Here is a 19,053-nt window from a genome sequence, read left to right as displayed (position 1 = left end):
AAAGTGCAGACTTAGGATACTTTTAAAAATACTATGACTGCTCGCACCAAACGAAGACCCAACACAGCTAAAAATAAATAAATAAATAAAGTAGCTATGTTAAAAAAAAAAAAAAAAATACTATGACTGAAGAATCCCTATCTTCAGAACATGGTCCTTTGTACTTTCTTTTTTTTTTTTTAGTTTTACTCTTTATTACCAGTGATTTCTGGCAGACAATTTAAAAGTCACGACGACTCAAGAACAACCACTGTGGGCCCTGGAAAAAGAAAATATAGTATTTTTAATCTAAAATCATGTGGAAGGCAAATACAGAAGGAAGTTTTTTTTTCAGGAGTCCTAATTGACCTTTTATTATTTTTGGAAAAGTAAACCAAATATCAATATATTCTATTTCTGCTTTCAAATAGTCTTAGGGTAGATGTTAAAATTTTTAAATCATTTATATTCCTCTCTTTAAGAAGTCCTTGTTTCCAATATATGTGCAGATGCTTCTCTTTCCAAAACTGACTTTTCATATTAAAGACAATCTTGTGGTACTCATACTTTCTTCAGTGGTTCCAAAGCTTCTGATTTTAATAGAGCTGAGAGAGAGATATATGACTCTAGACCAGCACATTCTCATCACCATCTGGCATCTGGTTTCCGTTAATGACACAGAACGTGGGGTGAGCCTTAGTGCTTTGCAGTCAGACTGTCTCCTGCCTTTAACGCCCAAAAGTTGTCATGCATCACGATCACCTGCATCATGCTTTCTCCTGCTTCCAAGACAAGATAACTGTATACATTTCATGTGTTTGTTGTCCTTAGGTTCTGCCTCAAGAACTGTCCACCCAATGATTTGGAATGTGCCTTGAGCCCGTATGCCTTGGAATACAAACTTGTCTCCCTCCCATTTGGAATAGACGCCAATCAGGATTTGATCCGGCTGGTTGCATACACACAGGATGGAGTGATGCATCCCAGGACAACTTTCCTCATGATAGATGAGGAACAGACTGTTCCTTTTGCCTTAAGGGATGAAAACCTTAAAGGAGTGGTGTACACAACACGACCACTACGAGAACCAGAGACCTACCGCATGAGGGTTCAAGCCTTATCCTACAGTGCCAACAGGACCATTGAATATCAGACCACATTCATAGTTTATATAGCTGTGTCTGCCTATCCATACTAAGCAGCTCTCCAAAGCCTAATCCACATAATTAAACTGCATATATCATGGGAATCAAGTTCTCTTCCAGATTACTGTCTCCTGAACAGTTGCAATCTTGGCAACTTGAAAATGGTGCTATGCTCTTTTGTGTGCCTTCCTTGGTACTGCTGAGGTATTTTCACGATCCCACCATGGTCATATCTTTTGGTAAGGTCTAGAAAAGTCCCTTAGTATTTTCTTTATTTATTACACTGGAGCAGTTACTTTGCAAAGATTATTCTGAACATCTAACAGGACCCATCAGTGATGTGTTTATAGTAACATAGTAGCTAAGATAATTTCCTGTAAAAAAAAAAAAAAAAAAAAAAAAAAAGCCAAGTGGATTTGAGCATTTAACCATTTTTAGAATAATAAAACTGGTTGCTATGTGTTTTGATCAAAGCTTACCAAGTAACTTATGAAGATGCTTTTTTATGTATTAATACTTTATAATAGGACTTACTTATGTTCACTTAGGAAAGAAAGAAATACCACTCATTGTAGAAATATAGTACAGCTTCTAGAAAGTTTTGATACCAAATGATGCTCACCTTGATTGAACATCCAAAATAAGGAGATTATTTTCAGTGACTTTCTGGAACCAGCTGAACCAGTTAGGATAGTAGGAAAAAAGTATTTTTGTCCTCAATGATTATTTATGGCATGGATCTTTGCTCTAACATTTTTGACATGGCCTTCCATTCAGTTAGCGCCATAACTTTTTTTTTTAATTTTTTTAAAAGTCTTTATTGAATTTGTTACAATACTGCTTCTGTTTTATGTCTTGGTTTTTTGGCCATGAGACATGTGGGATCTTAGCTCCCCGACCAGGGATTGAACCCACACCCCCTGCATTGGAAGGTGAAGTCCTAACCACTGGACTGCCAGGGAAGTCCCATCTCCATAACTTTTACATTCTAGACTTTTTAAATTTTCCTGTCAATTGGAAACAATTTTTTTTAAATACCAGTGGGACAGTTTTGTTTTTCTTGAAAATCTTGTATGTTCAAATTAGCATAAACGTTAAACGTCAATACACTGTAAATGGTGGTAACAAACTCTGGAAGCAATTGCCAGGATGTATTCTATTTTTATGAAGTGTACATATATTTCCTTAGTGTGTATTTTCTATATAATATCTTGATGGACTCTTTTATAAAGTTATTTTATAAAAAAATAACATTGTTACAGTAAAACCCGCCTAAATAAAATTTTCACATCCTTTTTCTTAACTTTTTTTAAAACCTAAAATTTGTTTCCTTATAGCTAAAGTATTAAAGTTTATAGACACACATACATATATGTGTATGTCATACATATCATAATTTAATCATCACAACTCTTGAGATAGTATTAGTCACATTTTTTATGTCAGGATCCTAGGATTCAGATAACTTATGTAACTTCCTTAAGACAACACAGCTAATTAGTCACAAAAATGTCATACCTTCTACTTCCCATGACTCCAAGTTAAACAGTATCTCCATTTCATGACAGTTTTCTCACCTAGCTAAACAGTTTTATATCACATGAAGTGACTTCATCTACCTGTGATTGATAGGTAATAAGCTAGCAAAGTTCTGATCATGGCCTATGATTGATTGAAGAATGTTTACCTAGCTCACATTATTCAAAGAAACCTGGAAAAATCATGTAGTCCACAGCCAGGCAGTCAGGAGGGTGATTATCTAAATCAATGTTTGCCAAAGAATATTCTACAGAACAATAGCCCAGGTAAGGTACTTTGAGTCAACTGAGTTCCAATATCAAGAAGTTTGTGAAACACTATATATCATGTCCTCCTATTAAATATTTACTATGAGTACTGATACTTAAATAATCTTAGAAATTCAGTAGTAAACAAATTTAAATTGTTCAAGTCCACAATTACCAAAATATTTAATCACAAACATTTGCCCCCAATGTATTGTAATATATCACTGAACATTTGGAGAATGCTGGTTTAATATAATCAAGATATCTGCTCAACTCCTTAGTCTTTAGAAAGGATACTTTACAGCCTACTTTGGTAAACAATTCCAGCACATGACCTTGACCATTGAGCTTCTTCTTAATTAAACCATGCTGACTTTAACACCCCACTTACGTCAATGGAGAGATCATCCAGACAGAAAATCAATAAGGAAACACAGGGGCTTCCTTGGTGGCGCAGTGGTTGAGAGTCTGCCTGCCAATGCAGGGGACACGGGTTCGAGCCCTGGTCTGGGAGGATCCCACATGCCGCGGAGCAACTAGGCCTGTGAGCCACAACTGCTGAGCCTGCGCGTCTGGAGCCTGTGCTCTGCAACAAGAGAGGCCTCGATGGTGAGAGGCCCGCGCACCTTGATGAGGAGTGGCCCCCACTTGCCGCAGCTAGAGAAAGCCCTCGCACAGAAACGAAGACCCAACACAGCCATAAATAAATAAATAAATAAATAAATAAATAAATAAATAAATAAATAAATAAAATAAGGAAACACAGGCCTTAAATGATACATTAGACCAGATAGACTTGATATTTATAGAGCATTCCATGGAAAAGCAGAATACACATTTTTTTCAAGTGCACATGGAACATTCTCCAGGATAGATCACATACTGGGCCAGAAAGCAAACCTCGGTAAAGTTAAGAAAATTGATATCTTATCAAGCATCTTTTCCAACCACAACGCTATTAGACATCAACTACAGTAAGTCCCCTACATGCAAATGAGTTCAATTCCAAGAGCGTGTCCATAAGTCCAATTTGTAAGTCCAACAAAGTTAGCCTAGGTACCCAACTAACACAATCAGCTATATAGTACTGTACTGTAACAGGTTTATAATACTTTTCTTACAAATAATACATTAAAAAACAAAAAACACTTTTAATCTTACAGTACCTTTGAATGTACAGTAATACAGTACAACAGATGGCATACAGGGGCCAGCATCGAGTGAACAGGCAAGAAGAGTTACTGACTGGAGGCAGGAGAGGAGGTGGGAGATGGTAGAGCTGAAGGATCATCAGCAATAGGAGATGGAGAGCAAGGGCAAGCTGCAATTTCACTCACGCCTGACATCAATGGTACAGGTTTTGGTTCCTTGCTGGATTCAATTTACCTACCCTCTTGAAAAAAACCATCCAGTGATGTCTGGGTAGTAGCTCTTTTTTTCTCATCACAGATGACATGGTAGCCCTGGTTTGCATTCTGGATGGCTGCTGCAACCTTCATGTACTGTTCTACATTCGGGTCCTGTGCCTCAAAAACTAACAGTGCCTCCTCAAATAAAGAAAATTCCCTTGCCATTTCCTGCATTGTGAATCTCTTCGGTTCTTCAGTTACTTCTTCCTCTTGTCCCTCTTCATCCTTTCTCTGGGCCTCCAATTCCTGGCACTTCTTAGCAGGACCAGCTACATCACTGCTGCTTTTACGCTTGCTTCCGGACATCCCAGGCTTGAAATAAAGATACTGTGCTACTGTACTCTATACAGCACTGTACAGTAAAGTACACAAAAACACAACCACTTGTAGAGGAAGCACGCACATGACAATGTACACCAGACATGTGAACTAACTTACATGATTGGACATACAAATGCACGTTCACATCTTTGAAAGTTCACAACTTGAAGGTTCATATATAGGGGACTTACTGTACAAGAGAAAATATTGCAAAAAACACAAACACATGGAGGCTAAACAATGTGCTACTGAACAAGCAATTGATCACTGAATAAATCAAAAAGGAAATCAAAAGATATCTAGAGACAAATGAAAAAGACAATGATCCAAAATCCTATGGGACACAGCAAAAGTGGTTCTAAGAGGGAGGTTTATAGTGATACAAGCTTACCCCCAGGAAACAAGAAAAATCTCAAACAACCTAACCTTACACCTAAATCAGCTAGAGAAAGAAGAACAAACAAAACCCGAAGTTAGTAGAAGGGAAGAAATCATAAAGATCAGAGTAGAAATAAGTGAAATAGAGACTAAAAAACAATAGAAAAGAGCAATGAAACTAAAAGCAGATTCTTTGAAAAGATAAACAAAATTGATAAACCTTTAGCCAGACTCATCAAAAAAAAGGAGATGGCCTAAATCAGTAAAATCAGAATTGAAAAAGGAGAAGTTAGAACCAACACCACAGAAATACAAAGGACCATAAGAGATTACTACAAACAACTATATGCCAATAAAGTGGACAACCTAGAAGAAACGGACAAATTCTTACGAATGTACAATCTCCCAAGACTGAATTAGGAAGAAATAGGAAATATGCACAGACCAATCACAAGTACTGAAGTTGAAACTGTGATTTAAAAACTTCCAACAACTGGGGCTTCCCTAGTGGCACAGTCGTTAAGAATCAGCCTGCCAATGCAGGGGACACGGGTTCAAGCCCTGGTCCAGGAAGATCCCACATGCCGCAGAGCAACTAAGCCCGTGCACCACAACTACTGAGCCTGCACTCTAGAGCCCGCAAGCCACAACTACTGAGCCTGTGCACCTAGAGCCCGTGCTCCTCAACAAGAGAAGCCACCAAAATGAGAAGCCTGTGCACCACAACGAAGAGTAGCCCCCGCTCGCCACAACAAGAGAAAGCCCACGCAGAGCAACAAAGACCCAATGCAGCCAAATAAATGAACAAAAATAATTTTAAAAAATAAAATAAAAACTTCCAACAAACAAAAGTCCAGGACCAGATGGCTTCACAGGTGAATTCTATCAACAATTAGATGAGAGTTGACACCCAACCTTCTCAAACTATTACAAAAAATTGCAGAGGAAAGAACATCTCCAAATTCATTCTATGAGTTCACCATCACCCTGATAACCAGACAAAGATACCACAAAAAAGAAAATTACAGGCCAACATCACTGATGAACATAGACGCAAAAATCCTCAACATGATACTAGCAAACCAAATCCAACAATACATTAAAAGAATCATACACCATGATCAAGTGGGATTTATCCCAGGTATGCAAGGATTTTTTAATATCTGCAAATCAGTGTGATATACCACATTAATAAATTGAAGAATAAAAGCCATATGATGCAGAAAAAGATTTTTATAAAATTCAACATCCACTTATGATAAAAAAACTCTCCAGAAAGTGAGCATAGAGGAAACTTACGTCAGCATAAAGACCATATATGAGAAACCCACAGCTAACATCGTATGCAATGGTGAAAAGCTGAAAACATTTCCTCTAAGGTCAGGAACAAGACAAGGATGTCCACGCTCACCACTTTTATTCAACATAGTTTTGGAAATCCTAGCCACAGCAATCAGAGAAGAAAAAGAAATGAAAGGAATTCAAATTGGAAAAGAAGAAGTAGAACTGTCACTGTTTGCAGATGACATGATACTATACATAGAAAATCCTAAAGATGCTACCAAAAAACTACTAGAGCTCTTCAATGAATTTGGTAAAATTGCAGGATACAAAATTAATACACAGAAATCTGTTGCATTTCTATACACTAACAATGAATGATCAGAAAGAGAAATTGAGGAAACAGTCCCATTTACCATCACATCAAAAAGAATAAAATACCTAAGGAGGCAAAAGACCGATACTCCAAAAACTATAAGATGCTGATGAAAGAAATCAAAGATGATACAAACAAATCAAAAGATATGCTGTGTTCTCAGATTGGATCACTACTGTCAAGATGACTATACTACCCGAAATAATCTACAGATTCAATGCAATCCCCATCAAATTACCAATGGCATTTATCACAGAACTAGAACAATAATTCTGAAATTTGTATGGAAGCACAAAGGACCCCAAATAGCCAAAGCAATCGTGAGACAGAAAAACAGCTGGAGGAATCAGGGTCCCTTACTTTAGACTATACTACAAAGCTACAGTCATCAAACAGTATGGTACTGGCACAAAAACAGAAATATAAATTAATGGAACAGGATGGAAAGCCCAGAAATAAACCCATGCACCTATAGTTAATCTATGACAAAGGAGGCAAGAATATTCAGTGGAGAAAAGATAGTCTCTTCAATAAGTGGTGCTGGGAATACTGGACAGCCACATGTAAAAGAATGAAATTAGAATATTCTCTAACACCATACTCAAAAATAAACTCAAAATGGAATAAAGACCTAAATGTGAACCTGGATAATATAAAACTCCTAGAGGAAAACGTAGGCAGAACACACTTTGATATAAATCACAGCAATATCGTTTTGGATCCATCTCCTAGAGTAATGGAAATAAAAACAAAAGTAAACAAATAGGACCTAGCTAAACTTAAAAGCTATTGCACAGCAAAGAAAGCAAACAAAATGAAAAGACAACTTACAGAATGGGAGAAAATATTTGCAAATGCTACGACCAACAAGGGATTAATCTCCAAAATATACAGACAGCTCATACAGCTCAGTATGGGAACAACCCAATCAAAAAATGGGCAGAAGATCTAAATATACATTTCTCTAAAGAAGACATACAGATGGCCAAAAAGCACATGAAAAGATGCTAAATAGCACTAATTATTAGAGTAACGCAAACCAAAACTCCAATGACGTATCACCTCACACCAGTCAGAATGGCCATCTTCAACAAATCTACAAATAATAGAAGCTGGAGAGGGTGTGGAGAAAAAGGAACCCTCCTACACTGTTGGTGGGAATGTAAATTGGCGCAGCCACTATGGAAAACAGTGTGGAGGTTCCTTAAAAAACTAAAAATAGAGCTGCCATATGATTCACCAATCCCACTCCTGGACATATATCCAGAGAAAACCATAATTCTAAAAGACTCATGCACCCCAATGTTCATTGCAGCACTGTTTCCCATAGTCAAGACATGGAAGCAACCTAAATGTCCATCAACAGATGAATGGATAAAAAGGATGTGGTGTGTGTGTGTGTGTGTGTGTGTGTGTGTGTGTGTATATATATATATATATATATATATATATATATATATAGTGGAATATTAATCAGCCTTAAAAAAGAATAAAATAATGCCAGTTGCAGCAACATGAATGAACCTAGAGATTATCATACTAAGTAAGCCAGAGAGAGAAAGTCAAATATCATATGAGATCGCTTACATGTGGCATCTAAAAAAATGACACAAATGAACTTATATACAAATAGACCCACAGACATAGAAAAACTTATGGCTACCAAAGGGGAAAGGGAGGAGGAATAAATTAGGAGGTTGGGATTAACATACACACACCACTATATATAAAATAGATAATCGACAAGGACCTACTGTAGAGCACAGGGAACTCTACTCAATACTCTGTAATAACCTATAGGGGAAAAGAATCTGAAAAAGAATGGATATATGTATATGTGTAACTGAACCACTTTGTCGTACACCTGAAACTAACACATTGTAAATCAACTATACTTCAATTAACAAATAAATAGTGCAGTGAGCCCCAAAAAACAAAACAAAACAGTTAAGTGACTCCATGTGGCTGTGGTGGTGGGCAGGCCTAGTATTCCTTGTGTTCCTCACTATCATGCACTTATTCTGCTGCTTTTCAGAACCCCCCCCCCTTGATAAACATTTGCCCCTGCTGGGTCTGAAAAAAAATATGTAATATGATGTCAAAAGCCATGATACTCGTGATACTTGCAGTTCAGAAAGAATGGAAAATCATGCTTCAGTAAACATCTAAAATAGTGCCCCAGGGAGAAAAACTAGTTAATTGCCGGGTCTGCCATAAAAATCCTGGCTTACAACACGCTTTACAGGTACAAATATGTTCGTACAACGAGTTTGATCAATTCAAACACAGGGAAAATCCCGCTCTCCACCAATTCGAGCACACTGGGCAATACCCCCGTCAGGTCCAATACCTTGCCTATGTTTGACTCCTTTTAAAAGGGTTACATACCTTTTCCATTAATCATGGTTACTTTCGTTATTCAGAAAACCAGTCATGCTTCCAATGCCACTACACCTCTAATGGTTCTCTTGGGTATGGTGAGCCTCTCTGGAACAACCCCCTGGCCACCAGATGCTAATATCACCAGTGTTTTGGAACCCAGACCGAAACTGCATTCCCACAAATGCCTCTACTCTGTGTGCTTATAATGAAGACCAGACCCAAGGTGCCTACTGGATAGGGATGGAATGGACTAAAAGTTGGGCTAGAAATTGTCAGGCTCTATGGCAACAATGGGTGAAATCCTCTTACTTTACCATCTCATCTAAGCCGAGGGCATGGAGTACTCCCAGACTTCATGATTTTGAATATACTAATGGGCCCCTGTCTCCGCATTGTGTTCATGACTTGTCCCGTCCATAGATCTGGACGGCTGCTTCCTTGTTAAATTCTTCTATTCCCATATCTCTTACTGAACCTTCAGGATATATCTGGTTATGTAGCACTCCCTAGAATGAGGGCCCAAAGACAAGGACACGCCAGTGAATATTTGGCCCCTATGTAACTGCTTATCCTTATATCAATAATGTGTGGCACAAGGAAGCTTGTACATTAGGACACTTGGTCCCATTCACAGTCACAATATGTAATACTCAACACCATCCTAGAGGGGCCATCAGATTAATGTCGGCAGGAATAGGAATGGCAGGGGAATTGGCAGCTCCACAGGGAGGCTTTGCCTACTATGAGGTAACCCTAGAAAATCTAAGCAACACTTTGGAGAGCCTAGCCATGACCACTGAAAGTGCCCTAAATAGACTTTCAACTTCTTTAAGCTCACTGGCCAGTGTAGTTAGGAGAATAGATTGGCCTTGGATTACTTGCTGACTGAGCAGGGTGGTGTTTGTGCGGTCATAAACAAAACCTGCTGTACCCATGTTAATAATTTGGTCCAGATTGAGATGACATCAAAAAGATTTATGAACAAGCGTCATGGTTACACCACTACAACCGGGGGTCAGGCCCTAACGCCACGTGGTCCATGATTAACAGCACCCTCCCTAGCCTTACTTGGTTCCTGCCCCTCCTGGACCCAATAAGGGTCATACTCCTCCTCCTCCTCTTTGGACCCTTCGTCTTTAACCTCTTGGTTAAGTTCGTGTCTTCCAGGTTACAACAGTTCCACCTCAAAACGATGGCTATGTGAGGATTCCACCCCCTAAAACCCTGACTTAAAGCAAGAAACTGTCCTACCCTTGGGACCCCAGACCAGGCATCCAGAGATTTTCACTCTCTGATAGGCAGGGTCAACACCACTGCTCAGCCCTGAACCAACTACTGAAGATGGACCACTGCCTCTCTGCTTCCCATAAGAATAGGAGTAAAATCTTCAGGGGAGGAATGAGTTAGGAGGGAAAGGGGCAGGACACGAACACTGATATTGAAGAAGGGGTGCAGCCTTTGGGAAGCAGTAAAGACTGGCTGGAACCAGCTGAAACCAAGGGGGCTTTGAGAATAATCCAGGCATTGACATTTAGCTCGTTATAACCTTCATTGTAATACTAAAAATCACTACCCCTTACACAATGACAGTTCCGAGGAAAACCAAAAAAGGCCAAAAAGTGGGCAGTGGCCCAATTCCTGGGAAATCCCCACCCTACCCCAAAATAGCAAGAATATTCCTCCCACTGTGAAATTACTTAGCCCATAAACACCTATGACCCCATGCCCTGGTGTCGCTCTCACTTTGAGACAGCCTGCATTCTGCCTATGGAATGTGTATCTCTCTAAATAAACTCGCTTTCCCTTTACTCTGGCTTGCTCTTGAATTCCTTCCTGCTCAGATCCAAGAACCCTCACTTGGTGGTCCGTCCTAAGGGCTCCTGCGGGTCCCAGGATGTGACATTTCCCTCTCCTGCAACAGCATGTCTCCCGTAATGGCTATTACTATGAATGTGCTGCAGCTCGGTGTCTGAGAACGCCTTAGGAATCAAAACAATAGTGCACTATATTTCCAGCCCGGCGAGGTGTGATCCAAGTCAGACCCCACTCTGGCCCTCTCTCTAGCCTTTGCTGAATACACTGGCTGGTATTCTAGCAAGTCAATCTGTCGGAGAAGTGTTCGTCTTGACTCAGAGGACATAGTTTTAGATTAAGTGCCCCAGCATCCCTTATTTAATGGGATTCCTATTGGCCATGTGTTTTTGGCCTTCCCTGGGGTGCAGTTAGCACACACTCTGGTCTTACCTTTTCCTAGACCTCTGGGGGAAAGAGCTCTGTCTCCTTTCCTGGGGTTTTCATTAGCGCCATCTGTAGGCTTAAAGTGTGTTCTGGTGAGACTCTGATGTCAAGCTGTTCCGGTGAACAACTTCAGGGTGAGGTCCATCAGACTGTTCATCAGCTCATTCCTCACTGTCAGTTTCACCTGGGGGTCCTGTGGGGAATTAGGTGCCTCAAGTTAAAGGGAGCCCCTGGGCCACTTCATTCATCAGAGTGACCCTCTCTTTCTACCATATGAGAGGCTCTCATCTCGTTTTTTTTTCTCATGTTTTACTCTAGGGCAATGTTTTCCAATGTTCTTCCTCCTTACGGTAGCACATTGTACCTTCCCCAGTAGTAGCTTTCCTCTCTTGGGACAATGCCAATGCCAAAAAAGTGGCATTTCATTTCATTTTGCATCTTCATTCTTCTGTTGTTGTTCCCTGTTCAACACTTTAAAAGCAACATCTACCCATTGAGAAGTGTTCATTCCAAATGCATCATCTAATCTTTGCAACTTTCTCCTGATATCTGAGGCACTTTGCCCCCCAAAAGTTCAAGCTTACCATTCTAATATTTTCAGGGACCTCGGAATCTGCGTTAGTATAATGTCTGTAGACCTGATAAATCTTTTCCAAGAATTTTCTCCGAATTTTTGGAAGGGTCTTCATTTGGTTTTTTTGCTGATTTTCTTGAATTTTGCTCAAACTCTTTGCTTTGGTTCCCCTTTTCAGGGGAACTTTTTCAGGGAAAGCCCTGCCAAGATGCACCAATAAGCAGTGCCCTAATAAGGGTGTTCCTCCCTCATTGGGGTCCCAGTTTGGTTCAGCTGTGGGTACTGCCTAGTGGGCTTCATGTGTAGAGGATCCTCCTTATAAAGGAGGGTTGCAGTCTTTCCAGTTAAACAAGTCTGAGAAACACAGCTGGCTGGTCATTTGCGTTTAGCCCCGCTATGAGATAAGGGCATAAGGGAAATTGCCCTGCCCTGGGAGTGACTCCTGGCCCAAAAAGGATGCCCTGTCAGGTCTTAGAATGGCGATACCAGACCAAGTCACTGTGCCCCAGGAACTAATACAGGATTTTCTAAGTGGTCCCTGTAAGGAGGGACAGTCCTGAGCCCCAGTGTCGGGAACTGGGGTTGAATAGAAGCAGATGGTGGGGGAGGGGTGGATATATTGGAGCAGCTGAGACAGTTAGCCCAGGTGGAGGAGTTAAGGTTTGAAGCAATCTATTCTCACTCTCATTCTCTTCCTTATTTTCCCTGATGTAATAGCACAAATGCTTGCATATTAAAGAATTCCATCATTCTTCTCCGCTTCTTCGAGAAGGGCCACCATAAAACCATAGATAGCAGTTGATCACATCCAACCATTAAAAGGATGCCTTTTTGCCTTGACATCAACCAACTGAGCTGAATTCTGGGCTGGGGCTTTTGGTGATTTTAGGAACCAAGTGAAACCTTTCTCTTCTCCCTGTAAATATCCCACAGACAGGTCATTTTTTTTTTTTTAATTCCTTTCCTCTATTTGACACGTGTAAAAGTTTTAAATATCAGAAAACTGATTTGGCTGTAAATGGAGAAAGAAATGGAAAACCCAAAGGTCAAACAGAAAATCCTAAATAAACCCTCAAGTTTGGTCTCGGGTTTTACATATACCAATGACACAGGAGACCACAAAGGATATAATTAACACAGCAAGGGCAGCAGTACATGGTGCACAGGGTCCCAAGATAACCCTGCCTAAACCCCTTGTGGAGATCCTGACAGGTACTGTGACCACACATTGTTACAGTAAAAGAGCATCTTCTTCTCACTCATGAGTTCATGGCTGGAATCAAATCACTTATCCAAAATTCACCTCAGAGAACTTTCTTTAGCAATAGTTGGGACATTCCCCATTTTTATAGACAGAAATTCAAGACAAACAAAACACAAATGGCACACACAAATGTAGCATCCATAGAAACATGACCCAGGTCACAAATCAGGTAAAAGTCCAACAACTCTTTTCTCTCTCCAGTGGGGTACCCCACTCAAATACAAAACAAATTGGCTTATTCCAGGGGAACAAAAGCCCCAGACAGAGAAGAAATAAAGTTTCTGGCTGTACACACCGGAGCGACTTACCCTAATGTATGCAGCCCGTTGGATCCCAAATATTGATTCCTTGATCCAATTTCCAAGCACCGGGGCAGCTGGTGCCCCTTTGGGGAATTTTGAAGGGCAGGTAGGTCCTCAGGACAAGTGGTCCTGGCAACTGCTGGGGCCTGACCTGAAAATTCCCCAACAGGCTGGCTGACCACGAGCAGCAAGGTTCCTGGCTGGCTCCTCACAATTTGTTACCAAGTCCAAGCTCATACTGCTTGATACACAACAGGCCAAAAAGTCGAAAGATGAGTTTCTGGGGCAAGGAATAGCGACTTTATTCAGAAAGCCAGCAGACCAAGAAGGTGGTAGACTAGTGTCCCATATAACCATCTTGCCTGAGCATTCAGGCTTCTTTTATACTAAAAGGGGAGGGAGTAAAGCCAAACATTTCCTGGTTCCGGTCAGCCTCCAGAGGGGATGTGTTCATTTCTTCCTGCCTGCAGTCATTCACAGGTGGGCCTGGTCAGGATGTTTCAGGTGAGCTAAATGATGGTATTTTAGCTTAATGCTCATTACCTGGGAGGCAGGGTTTTCAGAGATGGGCCATTATGTATAATTTAAGCTTACAGGCAACACCCCTTTAGTGATTAACTTGTAATAGAGTACATAGTTTCTTCCCTATTACAACCCTAGTGGTTGAGAAGAGTTTGACAGTGATATCAATTATCAAGCTTGAATATTTCCTTAGGATGACAAGACAGGGTGTTGAAGCTCTCCATGGCATCTAGCAAAGCTGTAAGGAGCAAGTCCACATCTTGTATGTTGTTATTACAGTCATAATAGCATAAAAGGGAAGGTCTCCAAGGGCAGGAAACCAAGGGGCAAGTGAGAAATCTAATAGGTAATAGAAGACTCACATATTTACAATTCCTTATATGTCATAGGAAGTCTACCTACGATATAATTAAGTAATCTGATGTTAACGTAGAAAGAAGTATGATCTACACCAGTGGTCAGCAAACTTCTTCTGTAAAGGGAAAAGTAGTTAATATTTTAGGCTCCATAGGCCATATGGTTTCTCTTGCTACTAGTCAACTCTGCTGTTTTGTCACAAAATCAGCCACAGATAGTATGTATACATGTGTTCCACTATCACTTTATTTACAAAATCAGGCTGGGTTTGGCCTGTGGGACATAGTTGAACCTATGCTCTACACAATGAGTATAATTCTTTTTATCATTCAGCCTAATCCAAGCTCAAAGTACAGACACTAGGCAATGGCTCTGATCAAGTTTTGTAACAGGAGTCTGCATATGCAATCCTACCGCATCTCTCTAACCCATTCTCAATCTTTACATTATCCCAGTCCGTAGACTTAGCTGTTAAAATAGCAATCATGTTCAAGCCTCACACTCCCTTCATAAACACAGCCATGCCCAGAGGAACATGCTTTGCAGGGCTAGATGACAGCACACTCACCAGAACTTATTTTACATTTCAATCTGTCTGGGTGAGCAAGGTAGGGAGGAGATATGACACTCCCTTCCAAGACCCTTTGTCAAACTGACTACTTGCTATTGTCTCATGATCAACTCAAATTTATAATCCAACATATGGTTAACCCAAACCCTGTCCACGTATTCCCTGTTCCCTAGCAACATTCGAGTTACTACAGTGGTCATGTGACTCCATTCTGTCCAATAAAATGTAAGCAGAAGTCACTTGGGATTTTGGGGAACTTGCTTTAAAAGGGAGGGTCTTGTTAATCACAAACTCCTAATTTAGGATAAATTAGGAGTTAACATAAACACACTACTATATATAAAATTGATAACCAACAAGGACCTACTGTATAGCACAGGGAACTATACTCAATATTTTGTAATAATCTATAAGGGAAAAGAGTCTGAAAAAAAATATATAACTGAATCACTTTGCTGTACCTGAAACTAACACAACGTTGTAAATCAATCATACTTCAATTTAAGTAATTAATTAATTAAAAAGAATAAAAGAAGCAAAAGAAGCCAGACACACCTAAAAAAAGACATCTCTACCCCTCCAAAACAAAACAAATAAAAGGGAAGTTTTGGTGGCATGCTAGTTTGGCTTTTTGCCGATTTCCATCTTTCCATGCTCAGAACGTGGAGAGAAAGGTAGCAGCCAATTTGCAACAATGAGGCAACAATTCTGAGGATGAAGACCTACATACTAAGGCGGAGAAAGAAGGAAAGAGCTGAGACCTTATGTGACATTGTTGAACCACCCTATAAGCACTGGAATAACTTCTGGTTGTGTGAGGGCGATAAACCCCTTGCTTATTCAATCCCTTGTTTGTTGCATTGTCTATACATTCATGCCTAGGGCATGACCCTCCAAATCTTATCCTTCCCTAGTCTTCCCCAACTAAGTTAATGGTACTACCATTCAACCAGTTACTCCAGCTGAAACCCTGGGATTCACTCATAATGTCTCACTCACCCAAACTCCCCAAATTCAATTCATGAAATGATAACTCTCCACCTCTACTGCTATTACCCTAGGTGCTATAGACTGAATGTTTGTATCTCCCCCAAATTCATATGTTGAAACCTAACCCCCAGTGTGATGGTATTTGCAGGTGGGGACTTTGGGAGGTGATTAGGTTCTGAGTACTCCACCTCATGAATAGAATTTGTGCCCTTGTAAAAGAGACCCCAGGGAGATCCCTAGCCCCTTCTACTATGTGAGAACACAGCAAAATCACAGTCATCTCTAAGCCAGAAAGCAGGCCTTCAGCAGACACCTAATCTGCCAATGCCTTGACCTCGGACTTCCCAGACTCTAGAACTGTGAGAAATGAAGTTCTCTTGTTTATAACCCACCCAGGCTATGATATTCTGTTAAAGCAGCCAGAACTGACTAAGACACTAAGCAAGACCACCATCATCTCACACAATACACTCCTTACTGGTTCATTCTCCACTTCTCTGCTATACTCCATTTTCTACCAGACAGATCTTTTAAAAACATCAGACCGTGTCATTCCATCAATGACTTTCCATTCTTTTCTTTCATGGCTAAAACTCTTATATGATCTGGTTCCTCCCTACTGTGTCAGCTTAGGTAAGCTGGAACTACATATCCTTTCTCTGCACTGTTCAGAGTGTGTCCATAAGAGACATTTCTCACAAGACTTGGGAGGCAGAAGTGAAGATACAGTCAACTGCTTTTACACTTTGAAGGTCAGTGCAGGGGTCCCAGGTACTGTGGCAACTCATGTACATTGTCACTATAGTCTGTCTCCCCTTGCTGGTGTGAGATAGTCATTGGTGCAGGTCAGCTATTCTACCTCTCAATGGATCTCCTTCTACAATCTCTGGGCCACATAAGTATTTATCTCTGTGTCAAAGAGCCCCATCTCTTCCTGCAAGAGACCCAGACCATCAAAGCCAGAAGATTGGAAATGAGAGACTAACACCGCTTCCAGTCTGTCCTCATGGGTTCCAACTCATATTCATGGATTTCAGTTTTGCCTTGCTCTCCCTTGCACATCCATCTTCCCAAGTCCCTGCTCTGCTGACATCAAACTCCCACCTCAAAGGCAATGTTTTATAGAGACTTTATAGTGATATTAATTCACACTCCAATTGCAAAAGCTCAAACACACACACACACACACACACACACACAGTCTCCTAATGATTAAGTCTCTGTGATAGAACCTGACTGATACAGACTTTTTTTTTAAATATCTTTATTGGAGTATAATTACTTTACAATGTTGTGTTAGTTTCTGCTGTAGAACAAAGTGAATCAGCTATATGTATACATATATCTCCATATCCCTTCCCTCTTGAGCCTCCCTCCCACGCTCCCTATCCCACCCCTCTAAGTCATCACAAAGCATCGAGCTGATCTCCCTGTGCTATGCAGCTGCTTCCCACTAGCCATCCATTTTACATTTGGTAGTGTATATATGTCAGTGCTATTCTCACTTTGTCCCAGCTTCCCCTTCCCCACCCCATGTCCTCAAGTCTGTTCTCTACATCTGCATCTTTATTCCTGCCCTGCCACTAGGTTCATCAGTACTGTTATTTTAGATTCCATATGTATGCGTTAGCATACGGAATTTGTTTTTCTCTTTCTGATTTACTTAACTCTGTATGACAGACTCGAGGTCCATCCACCTCATAACAAATAACTCGATTTCATTCCTTTTTATGGCTGAGTAATATTCCATTGTATATATGTGCCACATCCATTCATCTGTCGAACCCTCCTGCCCTGTTGGTGGGAATGTAAATTGATACAGCCACTAAGAAGAACAGTATGGAGGTTCCTTAAAAAACTAAAAATAGAACTACCATATGACCCAGCCATCCCACTACTGGGCATATACCTTGAGAAAACCATAATTCAAAAAGAGTCATGTACCACAATGTTCATTGCAGCTCTATTTACAATAGCCAGGACATGGAAGCAACCTAAGTGTCCATCGACAGATGAATGGATAAAGATGATACAGACTTTAAATGGATTCTCTGAATTGGTTCTGAGTTAACTTGAATTGGTGTGTGATCTAGTCAGATTTACTAGTATTAATAAGCTGCCTCAAGTGGTACAGTGGACACTGATAGTTCATGGGAGGCAGTGCCAAAATGGTACTCAGATTGTCTCCAATAGACATTCCTATCAAGTGTTTATGGAAGGCAAGCCTTTGAACAGTCAAGTATTTACTCCCACAGATCATTTTGGTGAAAACGGAAAGTATGTTGCTTGCTTGCTTCTTAGTGCACTGGAGAATGAGGAGAAAGAAAATAATGAGTTCAGGGCTTTAAATTCCCAACTAAGGTTCTGCAAAATGATATAAAATTGAATGATGAGGGCTTCCCTGGTGGTGCAGTGGTTAAGAATCTGCCTGCCAATGCAGGGGACACAGGTTCGTGCCCTGGTCCAGGAAGATCCCACATGCCGCGGAGCAACTAAGCCTGTGCACCACAACTACTGAGCCTGCGCTCTAAGCCCATGAGCCACAACAACTGAGTCCGTGTGCCACAACTACTGAAGCCCACGTGCCTAGAGCCTGTGCTCCACAACAAGAATAGCCACCACAATGAGAAGCCCACGCACCACAACGAAGAGTAGTTCCCACTCGCTGCAACTAGAGAAAGCCTGCGCACAGCAACGAAGACCCAACGCAGCCAAAAATAAAACAAATAAAAATTTTAAAAAGACTTTATTAAAAAAAAAATTGAATGATGACGAAAAAGAAACCTTGATCTCCTATAACTGCAGAGCCAATTTCTCCAAAAACCAAAACAAAGATCTAGCTCTGAGAGTGCTTAGATTACAGTACAAACTTAACTCCCAATCTCTTATGTTAAAGTTAGAGCACTGATTGAAAAAGAAGTGTGATCCTAAAACTTGGGATGGAAGCATATGAGCAGATTTTGATGAAGTTAGAAAACTTGAACCCCAAATCTGATGTGTCTTTTCCACCAATAGAGACAGTGCTTCCTCTGAGGAAATTAGTCTTCTTTGTCTAAATAGCCCGTAATGGTCTCTCCTAAAGCCCTTACAAGAGACTTTGAGCCTCCTCAGATATTTTGATGCAGAGTTAAGGGTTTACAGTCTTTGAAGAGAGGAGAAACATTGTCAAACTCAACA

General features: G+C 40.5%; 1 protein-coding gene and 1 long non-coding RNA gene across 7 annotated transcripts in view; one reads left to right on the top strand and one right to left on the bottom strand.

Moving 5' to 3' along the window:
• HMCN1 (hemicentin 1) overlaps positions 1 to 2,419 on the top strand; it is a 507,647-nt gene extending 505,228 nt beyond the window's left edge. For all 6 annotated transcript variants that reach the window (XM_082472452.1, XM_082472453.1, XM_082472451.1 and 3 more), the window contains one exon: positions 811 to 2,419. In XM_082472452.1, coding sequence (XP_082328578.1) covers positions 811 to 1,177 — 367 coding nt within the window. In that variant the 3' untranslated portion in view covers positions 1,178 to 2,419. The remainder of the gene's footprint in view (positions 1 to 810) is intronic.
• LOC309666507 overlaps positions 1 to 19,053 on the bottom strand; it is a 65,389-nt gene that overhangs the window by 17,032 nt on the left and 29,304 nt on the right. The window lies entirely within an intron of this gene.

This window comes from Balaenoptera physalus, assembly GCF_965194825.1.
Source record: "Balaenoptera physalus genome assembly, chromosome: 1".
In the NCBI taxonomy this organism is placed as follows: domain Eukaryota; kingdom Metazoa; phylum Chordata; class Mammalia; order Artiodactyla; family Balaenopteridae; genus Balaenoptera; species Balaenoptera physalus.
The sequence above is the reverse complement of the archived record's forward strand: the minus strand, read 5'-3'. Positions and strand labels throughout refer to the sequence as shown.